The sequence below is a fragment of the Gorilla gorilla genome, chromosome 8, assembly GCF_029281585.2.
Source record: "Gorilla gorilla gorilla isolate KB3781 chromosome 8, NHGRI_mGorGor1-v2.1_pri, whole genome shotgun sequence".
In the NCBI taxonomy this organism is placed as follows: Eukaryota; Metazoa; Chordata; class Mammalia; order Primates; family Hominidae; genus Gorilla; species Gorilla gorilla.
In genome coordinates this window covers 40,789,163-40,807,640 of record NC_073232.2, presented here as the reverse complement: position 1 = coordinate 40,807,640, position 18,478 = coordinate 40,789,163, and the positions used below count along the sequence as shown (strand labels likewise).

At 38.6% G+C, this 18,478-nt stretch overlaps 1 protein-coding gene across 12 annotated transcripts in view; it reads left to right on the top strand.

Annotated features, from left to right (window-relative positions):
- Nucleotides 1-18,478, top strand: part of KAT6B (lysine acetyltransferase 6B) — a 207,079-nt gene that overhangs the window by 117,701 nt on the left and 70,900 nt on the right. For all 12 annotated transcript variants that reach the window (XM_055353381.2, XM_055353383.2, XM_055353380.2 and 9 more), the window contains one exon: nucleotides 16,325-16,433. In XM_055353381.2, coding sequence (XP_055209356.2) covers nucleotides 16,325-16,433 — 109 coding nt within the window. The remainder of the gene's footprint in view (nucleotides 1-16,324; nucleotides 16,434-18,478) is intronic.

The window sequence follows — 18,478 nt, the reverse complement described above, 5'->3', positions numbered from 1 at the left end:
AAGAAAATGTAGGATAAAACCATTGCAACTTTGGGATAGATAAAAATTTCTTAGATTGAACACAAAAAGTAGAAAAATCGATAAATGGCACTTTATCAAAATTAGAAACAAGTTTTTCCAAAAGAAATTGGTAGGAAAATGGAAAGGCAAGCCACAAACTGGGAGAAAATATTCACAACACTTATATCTTATGTGTTACATACATACATACAAAGGACCTGTATCCAGTATATGTAAGGAACTCTTACAACTGAATAAGACAAACAACCCAGTTAAACAATGGGTGTTACAGGTTGTGTTCCTCAGGAAGCATCTACGGATAAAGCTCAGGTATGGGATATTTAGTAAGGGATGCCCTTGGTATTAAGGCTTTTGAGAAGGAGGGCAACAAAGCAGCACTGGATGGAGGGAGATGTTGAGCAGTGATGCAGCCCAGGAACAGCCTTGGATGACTTCACAGATTGCTCTGAAGCTGGACTGGACCTTCAGAATTTCCCTGAGTTGGGCCCTGATGGTGCCTTTTTATTTCTGCATCACTCAGTAATGTGGGCCTGTATCACTGGATATGGCCCATGCTAGGAAGGATATATCTTGGCCAGTGTGATTCTCTGCAGCTTGAGGCAATCCCTGGAGGGAGTGATAGCTGAATACTGATTTCCCATAGCATTCTTAGTTGAGACAATAGGTTTTTCACTGAAAGAGGGCCTGACAATATATTGCAGTGACCATTGTAATGGGCAAAAGATTCTAACAGAAACTGTACAAAAGAAGATATATGAATGGCCATTAAGCACATGAACAACGTCATTAGTCATCAAGGATATGCAAATTAGTAAGCACATGAACAACGTCGTTAGTCATCAAGGATATGCAAATTAGACCGGGCGCGGTGGCTCACGCCTGTAATCCAGCACTTTGGGAGGTCAAGGCGGGTGGATCACGAGGTCAGGAGATCGAGACCATCCTGGCTAAAACGGAGAAACCCCGTCTCTACTAAATATACAAAAAATTAGCCGGGCGTAGTGGCAGGCGCCTGTGTTCCCAGCTACTCGGGAAGCTGAGGCAGGAGAATGGCGTGAACCCAGGGGGCGGAGCTTGCAGTGAGCCGAGATCGCGCCACTGCACTCCAGCCTGGGCGACAGAGCGAGACTCCGTCTCAAAAAAAAAAAAAAACAAAAAAAAAGGATATGCATATTAAAATCACAATGAGACACTTCCATACACTCGAATGGCCAAAATTAAAAAGACTGACAATACCATACCAAGTGCAACTGGAAGTGTAAAATGGCACAAGCACCTTGGAAAACACTTTGCCTGTTTCTTATAAAATAAACCTACACTTAACCGTATGCCTAGCAGTTCCACTCCTAGGTATTTACCCAAGATAAATGAAAACATGTACACAAAAAAGACTTTTGCATGAATGTTCATATGAAGTTTATTCATAGAGCCCCAAACTATAAAGAACTCAGATGTCTGTCAACAGGTAAATGGATAAACAAATTTAGGTATATTGATAAAATGAGGCACTGAGTAACATTAAACAGAATAATCTACTCACACATGCAACAACATGGATGAATCTCAAAAATATGTCAAGTGTAAGGTTAAGTCATAAAAGAGTACGGATTGTATGATTTCGTATGTGAAATTTTATAACAGGCAAAACTAATCTGTCGTGACAGAAAGCAGATGAGTGATTGCCTGGGTCTGAAAAGGGAAGAGAATGAAGGAAGGAACATTTTGGGGTGATGAGAGGGATTTATGTCTTAATTGTTAGGATTATTACATGGATGTATCATTTGCCCAAACATTTTTTTTTCTTTTTTTTTGAGACGGAGTCTCACTCTGTCATCCAGGCTGGAGTGCAGTGGTGCATCTTGGCTCACTGCAACCTCCGCCTCCTGGGTTCAAGAGATTCTTCTGCCTCAGCCTCCTGAGTAGCTGGGATTACAGCCACCACACCCAGCTAATTTTTGTATTTTTAATAGAGACGGGGTCTCACCATGTTTATCAGGCTGGTCTCCAACTCCTGAGCTCAAGTGATCCGCCCGCCTCAGCCTCCCAAAGTGCTGGGATTACAGGCATGAGCCACTGTGCCTGCCGGCCTGCCCAAACTTTAAAAGGTTGCGTGTTTTTGCAAATAAATTACACCTCAATGTAATTATACTTAAGTAAAGGTGAGTTGTTTTTTAAAGTAAAACTTTTCATAATGGAGATTATGTTCATGAAGGATATTGACTGCACTTTTAATTTTCTTTTCTTATAATGTCTTCATCTGATTTTGGTATGAGAATTATGCTGGCTTCATAAAACCAATTGAGAAATATTTCCTCCTCCTCTATTTTCTGAAATAGATCGTGTAAAATTGGCATTGTGTTCTTAAATCTTTGAAATAATTCACCGCTAAAGTCATCTGGGCCTGGTAGTTCTTCTAGGGAGGTTTTAAATAATGAATCATTTTCTGTAGTAGATTTAGGGTTATTCAGATTTTCTATTTCTTCTTGGGTTAGTTTTGATAATTTTGTGTATCAGTGAAGTCCATTTCTTATCTCTGTTGTCTAATTTATTGGCATAAAGTTGTTAATAATATTTCCCATTATTTTACTGTCTTAATGGTCTGTAGTTGTATCTCTACTTTACTCCCTGATATTGGTGATTTGCATTTTCTTTTTCTTAAGCAGTCTAGTTAGGGGTTTCTAATGAAGTTAAACATATACCCATCTAATGACCCAGGTGTTCCACTCCTAGGTATTTAATCAAGAGAAATGAAAGCACATATTCTAAAAAATAATGTTCATAGCGATTTTTAAAATTTTAGCCCTGAACTTAAAACAAATGCTAATCATTCATAGAGAGAACAAATAAAATTTTGTATATTTACTGTAAAATACTACTCAGTGATAAAAATTAATGAAGTACTGACAGATACAGCGATGTATGTGAATCTCAAAAATATTGTGGAGAGTGGAAGAAGCCCTACATAAAAAATCATAGTGTCTGAGTCCACTTAAATGAAGTTCTAGAACAGACTTAATCAAATCATGGTGGTAGAAATCAGATTTGTGATTGCTTAGGAAGGGAAGTGGAAAGGTATGAACAGGGAAGTAGCAGGAGAGAACTTTCTGGGTTATGGAGTGGTCTGTATTTTGATAGGGGTGTGGGTTACCAGTGTATGCATTTATTTAAAGCTCATCAAACTGTACATTTCATTGTATGTAAAATATGCCTCAACTTAGTTGTACAGCAACGGGAACATAGTCAGTGCCACTTAACTGTATGCTTAAAGATGGTTAAAATGGTAAATTTTATGTTATTTATATTTTGCCGCAATTGAAAAAAAAACTTTTTGTTTGTTATATTTGGTTTTTTTTGAGACGAGTCTTGCTGTGTCGCCCAGGCTGGAGTTCAGTGGCACGATCTTGGCTCACTACAACCTCCACCCCCTGAGTTCAAGCAGTTCTGCCTCAGCCTCCCTAGTAGCTGGGATTACAGCCGTGTGCTACCACACCCAGCTAATTTTTGTATTTTTAATAGAGATGGGGTTTTGCCATGTTGGCCAGGCTGGTCTCGAACTCAAGTGATCTGCCCGCCTTGGCCTCCCAAAAAAGTACTGGAATTATAGGGATGAGCCACCGCTCCCAGCTGAAAAAACAAAAGCAAACAAACTAAAAACAACAACTGTAAATGGGAAGTTGTGAAGGTTCTAAATGTGCAAACATTTAAAATGTGTATTTCCCCCCATAACCATGTGCTGTTCTATTATTATTTATTTACCATTTATATGCTAAAGTAAGAATGTAATTTAGAAACTGATAAGAAAGTACCAAGTATGAGAAATGTTACATTCGTATATTCAACAGATATTAATCAAACATCTACTGTGCGTATAATTCTTTATTATGTATAGTAATTAAGATAAACCAAACAAGGATCTTCCAAGAGCTCACCATGTACTAAGCTATTTAAGATATGCAAAATTTTACCAGTGTCACCAAAATAATGGGCTTTTTCTTCCTTCTTCCTACAGTTCACCCTTAGTAGGCTTTCTGCTGTTTACCCTAGTAAAGATCTAGGAAATTAAGTTTAAAATCTTCACCCTCAGGGGAAGGCCTATCATGCCTGGCATTTCTTCTCCTGGCTTTGCTGCAGCTTGTATTAGTATGCGGGGAGGGGCTTTGGTTTTGTGCAGTTCCAACACACCTTACAGTGAAGCTGTGGTGCCAGCGAGCAGAGTCTGTCCAAGATAATGCTCATGTAAGTGCCCAGGGTGGTGCCTGGCCTAAAGCATAAGGAGATTTAGAAACCCTACCACAAAGGGGGTCTAAGGATGAGTCTTCTGCTACACAGAATTAACTCCAAAAAACAAGGTCAGAGCTCTTGACCTTCAGGTAGTAATTATCCACATAATCCTCTTTTCCTACTGCTTATGAATACTGCAATTGAAAGGGTCAGAGGTAGTCTGAAAGCAGGGAAAACAAAAGAAGTCAGGAGCATGGAAATTCTGCACACCAGATGGTTTGTGTGCCCAGAGGGCAATTGAGAATTAAGTGTAGTAATGGAATTACCCTACTTTTATTGGTTCTATGAGGACAAGCACTTGGAGTACCAATTATATTCTGCATGGCATACTTTGGGTGCTGAGTAAATATTAGTAACTTATTGAATACCACATAACATCTCAACTGCCATGTAAATCTCTGTGAGTGCAGGGCATTGTCAGAGGTGGTGGTGATAATATTATTGAGAAAGTGACTAGTGTCTGACTTTTCTAGCTTGTTAATAACCACTTACCTATGTCCCATCTCCTCATTCTACTTTCCTGTTTGGATCTAATTACATTCAATTGAGTTGCCTGTGTCTCCTGAGCAGTTAGAGCAGGTTTCTCTTGGCAGGATTAATAGTAAGAATGTCTACATTCAGTTCACAGTGTGCCTAGGCAGTGTTTTGTAGCACCATATCTAAATTAAAATGAATGCCTTGGGGCAACTGCAGAAGCTCCTAGCTGCCTCTAGCTGATACGCAGCTCTACTGAGTATCAGCTCTTGCTTGTGTTTCTTGTAAATTGTTGTTATGCCTATCCTTTAATCTATGCATTACTATTTTGCTTCTAGCCTCACTTGGAAAACATTCCCAAGTCATAGAGATGAATTACAATACAGAATTTCTACCAATGGCAGTACTTGCATTGTTTTCAGAATCTAGTGCCCAGGTTTTCCTACTGTTTTTCTTGCCATCTTTAAGACAGAATTTCTATTTACATCCTTGTCGATTTTTGTATCCCTAAATAAATTATAGTCTTGAAGTCTGGACCTGCTCCAGTCAAGGTTCCTATAGCACTGAAGTTGGGAATCACTAGAGAGGCACTTTGTTAATTTTCTTTTTAAAAAGGAATGACTAAAGGTTTGTGACACTTGAATGTAAGTTGATTTTAAAATTCCATTTTTCTAAATCCAGAGTAGGGTTTATATTGCTAATATCATGATATGCTTGCCAAAGAGAATAGTTTGTAAATCCTAAACAGACTTCCTGTAACCATGTGTTGAATTTCCAGCTGTGTTGAATCAGACTTTGGTCCCTCTTAAGAAGATAAATGCAATACCTGCAGTTTCTAATGGCAGAAGTGGAGGAGAGAAGTCCCTGTCCAGATAAGAAACTGAAGGCCCTGGGGCAAGCAATTGTTTCATGAATGTCCTTTCCTCCGCCCCCCCCCCCCCCAAAAATTTGTAGGCTTCATCTACCAGGAAAAAAACAAAAAACAAAAAAACAAGAAAACACACACCACACAAATGAGATGCTATTGTTAAATGCAGTGTGTAGGATTAGATTTGTTTCCTTCCAATAGAATCACTTTCCTTAATCAGCACTTTTATAAATGGCACACCTGCCTGATTAGAACAAGTTCTAGACTACAGGATACAGTGTGAGCATTTCAATTAAGTCCACACAATTAAAAACTGTTGTGGTTGATGTTCTTAGAAAGACTTTCCTTCTCTCTTCTTACTCCGTTATGGCTAAGCTTTATTATTTTATACTTCTGAGTCAGCCTTTGATCATGGGACTTTCCCACTGTGTGGTCATTGATATCTTTTTTTGTTTCTAAATGATTTCTTTAAATGAAAAAAGAAGCAGTGTATTTTAGGGATATATGTAGGGATGCTTTTGAATATTTTTATTTTATTAGATTTTCCTGCTTCCTTACTGTCACTTAAAATATGGAGAACCCTCATCCTGTGACAAGGAGGTAAAAATATAGCAGTCGCATTCAAGATCTCCATACATTAACAATAATAAATCCTTTTGCCCAGAGTAATACAGATACTTAATCCACAGAGCTCGGGGGGATGATATAGTGCTCCCTCACAGAACCAATTACCCACAGAGAAGTATAATGAGCAGGGGAGGTGATACAATAAAAATCTATATAGGGAGAGTAGAATTATGATGACAGTGTTGCCTGTGTAAAGTCTTATAGTAAGTATATCTCCAATTATCTTTTAGAAAAAAATTGTTTGGTGTCTACTTATGTCCAATTCATGATGAAATTGCAAGAATAGCCATGGAATAAAATAAAAGGGTACAGGAGTATAGAGAAAATGGCGATAGACCTGTCGTAAACAGAGTTCTGTTCTACCCCGAAGGATGTGAAGTAGACCCAGGGCTGCTCTGAGGGAGTGCTGGGCATGAACCTCCCTGCAGAGGAATGGCTGTCCTGACCACAGTTACTGTTACTGCAGATGCAGATGGGAACAAAATAACGCTCTGGAAAAAAAATAAGATTATTTAGATCATCACAGGAAATCCCTACTTTTAGAGTTAGTGTGTTTCCGAAGACCATGTCTGAAGCAGATTGCTGTGAGGGAAAATCCTGAGTGTGCATGATCTCTATCCTAATTAGGAGCAAACTTGATCTGTTCCGACAGACATCGGTTGCATAAGTGGGTTAAGTGGCAACAAATAAAGTCTAGTTCTTTATTAGGTAAGTGTCAAATAGAGTTCTGAAGTAGCAAACAAAAAAACCTTAGTAACAACAGGAAGCAGTTTTCAGCCTTTGTTGCAGTGCCATCAGTTGTGAAGTGTGTGGACAATAATTCATTACCAGTAATAAGGCACCAAAATTTGTAAAATATTTTTCTTTTAAAAATAGACCATAACAGGCCAGACATGGTAGCTCATTCCTGTAATTCCAGCACCAGCCGAGGCAGGAGGATCACTTGAGCCCAGGCATTCGAGATCAGCCTGGGCAACATGGTGAAACCTCATCTCTACCAAAAATAAAAAAAAATTAGCCAGTCTCAAAAGCTTGTCTCAAAATAAATATAGATTGAAATGAAAATTAAATTTAAAAAAGACTAAACCGATACATAGTCTTGTTATAATTTTGTTACCATTGCAGTGTATTCATTTTACTTGGCTTCCTTCTTTTTCTTTTTTCTTTTTTAATTTTTAATTTTTGTTTCTTTTGAGACAGAATCTTGCTCTGTTGCCCAGGCTGGAGTGCAGTGGCATGATCTTGGCTTGCTGCAACCTCCCTCTCCCGGGTTCAAGTGATTCTACTGCCTCAGCCTCCAGAGTAGCTGGGACTACAGGTGCGCACCACCATGCCCAGCTCATTTTTGTATTTTTTAAGTAGAGACGGGGTTTCACCATGTTGGCCAGGCTGGTCTAGAACTCTTGGCCTCAAATGATCTGCCTGCCTTGTCCTCCCAAAGTGCTGGGATTATAGGTGTGAGCCACCACGCCCAGCGACCCTTTTTTTTTTTTTTCTTTTAATAACCTTGTATTCTTTCTAGAGATGGAAAGAAATAGCGGGACTGGGGAGGGGGAGTGCCACCACAACTAGGTGCTGGCAACTGGTCATGCTCCAAATCTATCTTATATAGTGACTATTACTGACTACATAATCTGTCTTATATAGTGACTATTACAACCTATAGTGACTATTACTAAGCAAGCCCTAATAGTGAATACTGGGCAGATAATTTTCCTCCCAACTGATTTTTAAATTTTGGTCCCGTCTTGTCAGTTTATGCCCAGGGAAGTATATAGCAAACATAAATGTCGTTTATTATGTGTGTCAGAGTAAAAAAGGCTTCAGATTAGACAATGGTGGAACCCACCTTGCCATTGATGGTTTCTTTACATGTCATGTTTGTGGTCACTGAGGATATACATGAAAATAAAAGACAGTTGACAGTATTTTGGGACCTGTGAATTGGAGAAACCAGTTCCCAACTTCAGAGCAGTTTATTCATTTGTTTATTCATTTATTCAATAGATATACTTTTGAAGCTGGGGCTACAGCAATGAACAGTCTCTGCCATCATGATGGAACTTATGGTTTAGTAAGGGAAACAGACAAATAAATGATATGCAATATTTCAGATAATGATGAGTGCAATGAAGAAAAATAAAGCCAAGGTATGGAGCCGAGCACAGTGGCTCACATCTGTAATCCCAGCACTTTGGGAGGCCGAGGTGGGTGGATTGCTTGAGCTTAGGAGTTCGACATGGCCTGGGAAATGTTGCGAGACCCCCATCTCTATGAAAAGTTAAAAAATTAGCTGGGCGTGGTAGTGCGCCAGTACAGTCCCAGCTACTTGGGAGGCTGAGGCGGGAGGATCACTTGAGCCCCTGGAGATCGAGGCTGGAGTGAGCTTTGATCACGCCCCCGCTCTCCATCCTGGGTGGCAAAGTGAGTGGTGTCTCCTAAAAAAAAAAGGTATGGAGATTCTAGAGTGGTGCCAGTGGAGTACAGTTTCAGAGAGGGATGGTCAGGGGCAGCCTTTCTGCTGAGGTATATCAAGCTCCAAGTGAAAGGAGGGACAAACCATGGGGAAAGCCAGAGAGTGAAGGGCTTGGCATCAGCAGGCTGGAAGTTCCTCCATCTCACTAGTTAGGTGACCTTAGAGAGGTGGCCTTGTAGCATGGCATTCGTATTTGGGACTTGGGAAAAGCATTGTGGTAAACAGCAAAGCATTACCTAAACTTCACATTTCAGTGCAGTATAACAAAGGAGAGCAAACTAAAGAGACACAGAAGAGTCTTTTTTTTTTTTTTTTTTTTTTAAGATGGAGTTTCCTTCTCATTGCCCAGGCTGGAGTATAATGGTGCAGTCTCGGCTCACTGCAACCTCCGCCTCCTGGGTTCAAGCGATTCTTCTGCCTCAGCCTCCTGAGTAGCTGGGATTACAGGCACCATGCCTGGCTAATTTTTTTTTTAGTATTTTTAGTAGAGCCGAGGTTTCACCATGTTGGCCAGGCTGGTCTCGAACTCCTGACCTCAGGTGATCTGCCCACCTCGGCCTCCCAAAGTGTGGGGATTACAAGCGTAAGCCACCGTGCCCAGCCAGTATTCATCTTTGCTTGCTTTTGTAGTATTATTCATTTAAGATTTTGTATTTGTTTATGCTTTTCTTTCTCCAACATCTTTTTCTTTTCATTTAGTTTGAGTTTTCCTTTTATTAAATAGTTGCAGGCCTTTTGGCTCTCAGTGGAGGCATTTTCTACTCTGTTCCTGTACTCCCTGATTAATTCATTCTTTAAAAAAATCCTCTAAGATTAATATTCATCATGGGGGCTCGGAAAATGAAAGTCTTTTATAGAGTAATTCTAAACTCCAGAATAATTCATTTGTTCTGATGTTTGTTGAGGACTTGAAGTTGTTTGTTTGCTCTTTCTGTTTTTATAGCCAAATAAAATTTTGCAATACTCATAATAATATTCGAGTAGAACTTTGTAGTTTACAAAATACTTTCCACACTCACTCACATTTGAACTTTAACAACCCGAGAGCTAGACAACACAGACACTATTGTGCACTTTTACAGATGAGGAAACCTGAGGCTTAGAGAGCAGCGTTTAAATCTGGGTCTTTCTGTGGTGCAGATGTGAACATATGAATGAAAAATGCTGAACTGTTTTGTTTTTAACACTTGGGATTACTAAAATGGTATTTTTTTAAAGCAGTCTCATGAAAGATGTAGATGACTTAAGAAGTATGGATCTATAGGGGATTATGGAGAGAGAGGGTTATATGTCCCTGATCATTGTGAACAGATACCATGGAAATGGCTTACAAAACCCCTTTTTGTGTCATTGTCAGGAGGAGGATATGAATCTAAATACTCCTGGCTCTGATTTTGTGCAGGAATTTTCATTTATTTTTGTCCAGTTACTTACACTAAGGCTAACAAATATATAGTTTCCTTCTGGGCAGAAACAGAAGTAATCATAAAGTAAAATAAAGCTTCCTAAAAATGCATTGTCCTAGATTTAAAGAATATTTCCTTAGAAAAGGCTATCTTATTTTGAGATCAAAGGTCTTGAAGACTCTTAAAATTTCTAAAGTATTATAAAATCAATAAAAATTAGAACTGGGAAAGGCCTTAGAGATTAACTCTAGAACCATTAAAATATTTGATCTGGAAGGAACCTTTGAAGAGTCCCAGATCCCCAAATTGTGTGAGGTGAAATTTATACTGTTGTGTCCTCAGCATCCTGATGGGGCCCATCCAGTCTCTCCATGGCCTCTTGATTATAGGGGCCTCTTACTGCCTCAAGAATAATCCATTCCACAAATACTGTATGATTTCACTTATATGCGGTAGCTAGAATAATCAAATGCATAGAGACAGAAAGTAGAATGGTGTTTTCCTGGGCTGGGGGAAGAGAATATGGGAAATTATTGTTTAATGGATACAGAGTTTCAGTTTTGCAAGTTGAAAAGAGTTCTGGAGATAAATGGTGGTAATGGTTGCACAGTATTGTGAACTTACTTAATGCCATTTGAACCACAGTTAAAAAAATAAAAACTAAGCAAATGAAGCGGAAAAAAAAAAGAATCCATTCCATTGCTGGACAGCTCTGTTGGAAAGGCTCTCTATGATGACTCCTGTTGGTGTAAGTTTTGTACTCTGTAACCACAAGAACGAATCTAACCCTTTCACCTGGATGAAGACACCCAGCATGTCCACCCCAGTCTCTTAAAGCTAAGTAGCCTTTGTTCCTTCACTAGGTCATAATATTTTGTTTTGTTTTGCTTACACTTTGTTTGAATCATGATCAAGATATGGTTCACACATTGTGATCGGCTGATATGCCCTTTAAATGTCTGTTAATCTAGCGATTCTTCTGTATCTATTTTTTGCTCGCCTATTCACTTGGTCTCCTGTTTAATTTGTTGAAGAAACTGGGCCATTTTTTCCCTAGAGTTTTGGTACTAGCATCTCCCCGCTCTATAGATTAACATATTCCTCTGTCCTCTGTATTTCCTCTGAGTCGGTAATTGGCTTGAGAGACCTTGATTTATAAATGTTTGTAGTCCAACTACTGTCATCCTTTGGCATCTGTGGGGGATTGGGTACAGGACCCCTCCCTCACCCCTCTACCACCACTGATACCAAATTCCATGGATGCTCAAGTCCCTTATGTAAAATGGTGCAGTATTTGCGTATAACCTATGTACATTCTCCCATATACTAGAAATCTCCCATTTCTAGATTACTTACAATAACTAATACAATATAAATGCTATGTGAATCGTTCTATTGTCTAGGGGATAATGAGAAGAAAAAAACATATATGTTCAGTACAGACAAAACCATCCTTTTTCTTTTCAAATATTTTGCATTCATGGTTGGTTGAATCCACGGATATTAATCCCGCAGATATAGAGGGCCTACTAAAAATAATGATTCAGTCTAGATCTTTTTTGAGAGTAAAGGGACACAATTTTATTCGCCCCCCCCCCCCCCCCCAACTTTTTGTTTGGAAAAGTTGTAAAGATGAGGAAAAATTATAGAATGAACACCCATATGCCTTTTACATAGAATAATGTAATGAACACCTATATGCCTTTTACATAGACTCCCCAACCGTTAACATTGTGTCATGTTTACTCTCTCTCTCTGTGCACATTAACATACGAACACACTTAGGTTTGTTTTTTTCTGAATCATTGGAGAGTAAGTTACTCTCCAATCATAACACTTTACTCCTAAATTTCAACATAAAGACATCATAACACTTTACTCCTATATTTCAACATATATCTGCTAAAAACGAAGATATTCTCCTACATAATCAGAATTATGTTCACTCAAGAAATTTATATTATATCTAGTTTATATATTGCCTAATTCTGAGTACACATTACCCTAATTATCCCAATAATATCCTTCATAGCTGTGGATGTTTTGTAAAAGTCCAGAATCCAACCACAGATCACAGATTATATTTATATTTAGTTTTCATGCCTGTTTAGTCACCTTAATTGGTCCTGCCCCCTGCCTCCCTTCTTTTGAGAAACAGGGTCTTGCTGTCACCCAGGCTGGAGTGCAGTGGTGCAATCACGACTCATTGCAGCCTCAACTTCCTCAGCTCAAGCCGTCTTCCCACCTCAACTCCCCAAGTTGAGACCACAGGCTGGGACCACAGGCATGCGCCACCATGCCTGCCTAATTTTTTTATTTTGTAGAGCTGGGGTCTCCCCGTGTTGCCCAGGTTGGTCCTGCCCTTTTTTGGGTATTATATGACATTTTTTCAAGAGTACAGAAAAGTTGTTACAGAGAATATCCCCCAGTTTGGATTTGCCTGATTGTTTCTTTATGATTGGACTCAGGATAAATGTTTCTGGCAAGAATACTATATAGGCGGTGCTCAGTGCTTTAGGATAGGCACTTGGAAGGCACATGATGTCACTTTGTCCCATACTTGTTTATAAAGTGTCCACCAGATTTCTCCATTGTAAAGGTACCTTTTCCCCATGGTAATTAATACATAATCCATGGTGTTTAGTGGTTACCTTTTTAATAGTTTTAAAAACCATATGCCATTGGTCATGGGAGAAATTGTATGGAATAGATTATGAACACATTAGTAAAGAGTTATTGCCACTGCTGGAAAGATAATTTTAGACATTTGTTATTCTGAGGAATGGAGGGGAGGTAGCAAAGTAAGAAATGGGCTGTCATGAAGACAGACTTGTGTTTGAGTACAGCTCTACACCTGAACCTATGCAACCTTAAAAATGTTACTTAACTTCTTAGATGCTCAATTTCTTTTCTAAAATAGAGATAATACTCATACCGGGCAAGATTGTTAAGATGATTAAATGAGATAGTGCAGGAGCAGCCTGTAGCCTAGCAGCTGCCCCAGGGCCATTGCATGGGAGACAAGGAGATCCTTCCAGAGCACAGTTTGCTGGATGTATTCATCTTTAGACTTATTCATGAGCCTTCCTTCTTGGGATTAGTTTAAAATATTCAGGCATGTTGATGGGAAAATGTGATCAACAGGTTAGGTGCCTTTGTGAAATTTCAAAGAAAGGAATTAAGAATTTGGAGATTTTTGGTATCATTTTCAGACATCTTAAATATAACTTACCTGTAGTAGATTTGTATAGAATCAAGTTGCCATTTACTCAGACCTTTTTCTGACTGGAATCCATTTTACTTTATTATAAGGGATTTTTTTAAACACAGTTTATATGTAGTCTGATCGAGAACAGTGAATCATAATAATCCTGTGACCCATTTACATGCGTTACTGTAAAAGTTTCATTTCGTACAAGTGACAATTTTTAAAAGTTAATTAGACTTGGCTACACGGAGGTTAGCAAAAAGTGCTTTGAATTATCAATAATTCAGCAGGGCAGACATTTCTGTATAATGCAGTGGTTTTATAGAGTATTGTGAGATAGTTATCCTTAAAATAAATGGTTGTGAGCATACATCAGCATGGCAGGGTTCGCTTGAATGTAGCGTGAAGTGATAACATCTATGCTTTCTATTATTGGACAGAGCGCGGGACATCAGTCTTTCTGGCCATGAACTACTAGCAACCTTTGTCCTTTGTGTTACCTTTAGTTAAAAACGAAAAATGAGCATGAATGCTGGCTGATGGCCATGTCTCTCTCACAGCTAAAAATTCATCTGGGAAAGAAAAATGGGTTTGGAGATTTGGATTTGTTTCATTGCATGAATGATATGTGACATTCTGTAAATTATTTATCAGTGCAAGGATGACAGCAGTAGCTTGAACATTGTTATATCAAATGAAAGCAGGAATCCCGTTAGTAAGAGGACCGGGTTTTAGCTCAGATCTGTCAGGGGAATGTTGTCACTTTAAAGCCAGATTGTTCTTTTAATTGCTATTTAAAGGAACAAAAGTGTTCCCAAGGTACTGCAGTTGAGCAGTTGCAAGTAATAACTATGGATCCATAATTATGCAGTGCTGATTATCTGGCATTTAAAAAACTGTGGCTAGAGTCAGTGACCAATTTGTTATAGCTTGTCTCTTTTGGTTTTTCTAGTACAGAATGTTTTATAATCTACTTTTTAACTGGGGCTACAGAAATACATTTGCATAGCTACCTCAGAACGTAAAGCCTGTGCATATTATAAGAACAAATTAAGCTGAAAGTAAAGGGAAGATAATGAATGCCCTTGTAAGATGAGATTTGCAGTCATATTAAACAATTTGTGAATGTTTGGTCATGAGATGGTTTTTTGTTTTTGTTGACATGTTGTCCCAAGGAACTAAGGCATTTGTTGGAATCATTATAACCATTGATTTTTTTTGTTCTTAACTAGCATATATTTCCTTCATGTATTCAGTTAGCAGATATATTTTGAGTGCCTACTATGCACCAGGAAATGCATTAGGCATTTGGGCTAGAGTGGCTGAACAAATGAAGTTTATTCTATGCTGATGTATATTTAGAGAGTTAGACCTAGCAAAATCTTGTTTTTAATTTACATTTAAAAACATTTGTGATTATGTTGGGTGTTCTTGCTCTGAATTTTTGATTCATGAGATTCAAATATAGAGACATCATAGTAACATTCAGATGGCTAGCAGACAACATGTGTGAAGGCTTGGAATATGCGGTAAAATTACAGTTTTCGTAGTTTTGGCTGTTGAAAATAATGTGACCAGATCTGTAGGCACTGTCAGCTATTCCTATGGATGGGAATACTAGCATTGCTGATAGTAGTAAATAACAATGGAAATACTAAAATGTATGTAGATTTATACATTGTTAAAAGCAATTTTCATACGAGAGTTAAAGGGTGCTAGGGGACTAGACAAATGTTTTGTTGTTTCTTATATAAAGTGGGAATGTCAGGCCGGGCGCGGTGGCTCACGCCTGTAATCCCAGCACTTTGGGAGGCCGAGGCGGGCGGATCATGAGGTCAGAAGATCGAGACCATCCTGACCAACATGGTGAAACCCCATCTCTACTAAAAATATAAAAATTAGCCGGGTTTGGTGGCAGGCGCCTGTAGTCCCAGCTACTCAGGAGGCCGAGGCAAGAGAATCACTTGAACCTGGGAGGCAGAGGTTGCAGTGAGCCAAGATCACACCATTGCACTCCAGGCTGGCGACAGAGTGAGACTCTGTCTATAAATAAATAAATAAATAAGGTGGGAATGTCAGAGATTGAAGGTTTATCTTTTTTGTTTGGTATGGTGTGGTTTACTTTTGAAGACCTTCGTGCCACAAAAGCCTTGTTAATAATGACCTTTTCAAGTGTCCCACAGAATCCTGCTCATTCTATTATTCTGTCACCTAAAAACATATAGATATTTTATGTCAAATATTTAGTAGGTGATTAATAGCAATCTGCGCTGCAATATTTAATAAAGTTTTAACAGTCTATACATGATATTCATAGACTATAATGCTGAACGGATAATTTATTTTAAGCATATAGATAATAGAAACAATTGAGATGTCCAATGAATCCTTAATTATGTCCATTTCAGGCAAGCTATATAATATATAAAGGTATTAGATTTCACTGGTTTAATAAAAATTAATTCTGAGTCATACATTATACTGAAATGTATTCAGGTAATACTTTAGTGTCAAATAATTTAAGAGATTTATCCCAGCACTTTGGGAGGCTGAGGCAGGTGGATTATGAGGTCAGGAGATCAAGACCATCCTGGCCAACATGGTGAAACCCCATCTCTACTAAAATACAAAAAATTAGCCAGGCATAGTGGCGCGCATCTGTAATCCCAGATACTCGGGAGGCTGAGGCAGGGGAATCGCTTGAACCCGGGAGGTGGAGGTTGCAATGAGCCGAGATTGTGCCACTGCACTACAACCTGGCGACAGAGCGAGACTCCGTCTCAAAAATAATATAAGAGTTTTTTTACTAGCAGAAGGTGTTTATTTAAATACGTTATTTAGCAGTTTTTCTTTGTTAAAGAAAGAAGAAGCTTTAAGCGAAAAATGTAAGAAGCTTTTGATTTTAATGTTTTTAATTTTGAAATGGAAAAGTGACAGTATTTTTTATTTTAATTTTGTCATAGCCCCGTGCTGATCCCATTCCAATATGTAGCTTCTGTTTGGGGACTAAAGAATCAAATCGTGAAAAGAAACCAGAAGAACTCCTCTCTTGTGCAGATTGTGGCAGTAGTGGTAAGTTGTGTTTTTCCTATGTGTTGTACAATGACTTCCCATTATCATAGCTTCATGCTATTTGTCTCTCTATTAAAACTGTATTGTTATTTAAGGCAATTATATGGTAATAGCATAGGCTTTAAATTTTAAAAGAAAAAGTAAGGAATGGAGAAAAAAGCGTGAGTATGTTAGTACTGACATATGGATATTATATATGCTTATATAATACTATACGTATTTATGACTAAGCTTTTATTTTATACCAGCATTGGTAATTCAGTGTGGAGATGTCTACATTATAGGTAAATTCCATGTAGAGAATTCTAAGCTTTCAAGCTGAGTACAACCCCATCTTTAAAAATTAATAGCAAAAAATAAGCAAAAATTAAGCTTTTTCTGTTAATCTTCAAATTTTTTTTCCCCAGACTACCCAAACTTTTTTCTCCAAAGTCTTGTTTTAAAATTCATGACTATTTCTCTAGTTATAGTAATCTCTAAAAAAAAAACAAAAACAAAAATCGACAGAACACCATAGCTAATTCTTGTTTGGGAAGTCTTGAGATATACTGGCTGGGAGCAAACTCAAGAGCCAGCCATAGCCCAGTTCCTCTACCTTGAGTTAGTTACTTGATCATTCTGAGCCCCTGTTTCCTCATTAGAAAATTAGAGATAATGGCAGCACCATCCTCTTGGGTTTTATGGGAATGAAATGTGAGGGCACAAGTAAACAGCCTGGCACAAGGTCTGCAGAACTATGGTAAGTGTACTACAAATGTCAGCAGTGTTATGGTTTAGCATGTTTGATATTGTTATCCTTGATTGCTGCATGTAATTTAAAATCTTATCATCACTTATGACAGCTGCTTGATGGTTGGATAGAAGAAATGTTTCATGCTGAGGAATGACAGTGTTGTGTAATGATTCTTATTCCTTATATGAAGGTTTAACGTGATAGGCCCTTTGTGGTTCAGCAGCTTTCAGGTGCTGACTAGAAGGGAGAGCCTTGGAAATAAGACATTTCAAACCCTGCTTGAAAAATGCATTCTGACAGTCTTTTTGGTGGGCTTTACAGATTCATTAAAATTCTTTCACCTGGCCATGGCATCATGGATAGTGACAAAAGGGCGTGGAAACATTATCTGTACGTTCAGTTTAATACATTTCAGCCCCACGATATCCCTGTTTTATGCTGGTGAGGTAGTGCCTCACTCATCAGTTCTGACTCTGTCATTATCTTTTGGGTTTTCTCACGAGGCTCATTCTGAATGAATTATTCTTTTGTGTAACTGCCTGATCAATTTAGTGGTGTTCACTTGTCTAGGGTTTACCCTTTGTGGCTTTTAAGGTGGTACTTTAAAAACACCCTTCCCTGTTTTTATTTCTTTAGGATCTATTTGTCTGGGTGCCTAGACAGATTAAAGACGTACTTAAATGTGGGAAGAAAAGTTCCCTTCATATATTTCCTTACCTCTGGTGATACACTTACTTGAGTTGATAAGAAGTTCGAGATCATTATCTTCTAGATCATAACTTCAAGGCCTCCTTCACAGGGTATAAAGGTGTAATTCTAAACAGGTAGATCTTAGATTTTCTGATGTAATCAATCTCCCTTTGTCTTTCCGGGATTGAAGACCTGCCAGAGGGGAGGTTGATCTCCTTTATATTTGAGGTCACTGAAAATTTCTTTCCCCTGGTGTTTCTTACTTTTCGCTCAGACTTTTTCAGGGTAAAGCCAGGGGTGTTTAGGTACAGTGTTATGTTTTCTCTGTTCAAAAATATCCTCTTGTTTTCTCTTTTAACAAATGGAGAATAATGACTTGAGGATACTGTCCAGAGGGTTTATGTGGCTGGTGTGGTTTTGTGAGCCAGTCTTCAAGTGGAGAGAGCCAGAGGCTTTGGGGCCAAGGTATGGGTCATGGCAGAAATTCAAGCCCTGGGGTCATCATGTCTCTTTGTTGGGGATAGAGGATGCCTCAGAGTGCTTCTCTGGACTCTGCAATGGGATCCGGCTCTAGTGTTGAAGTTCACTTAATCTTCCCTTGAGTGTGCTGTGCCAGCCTGGA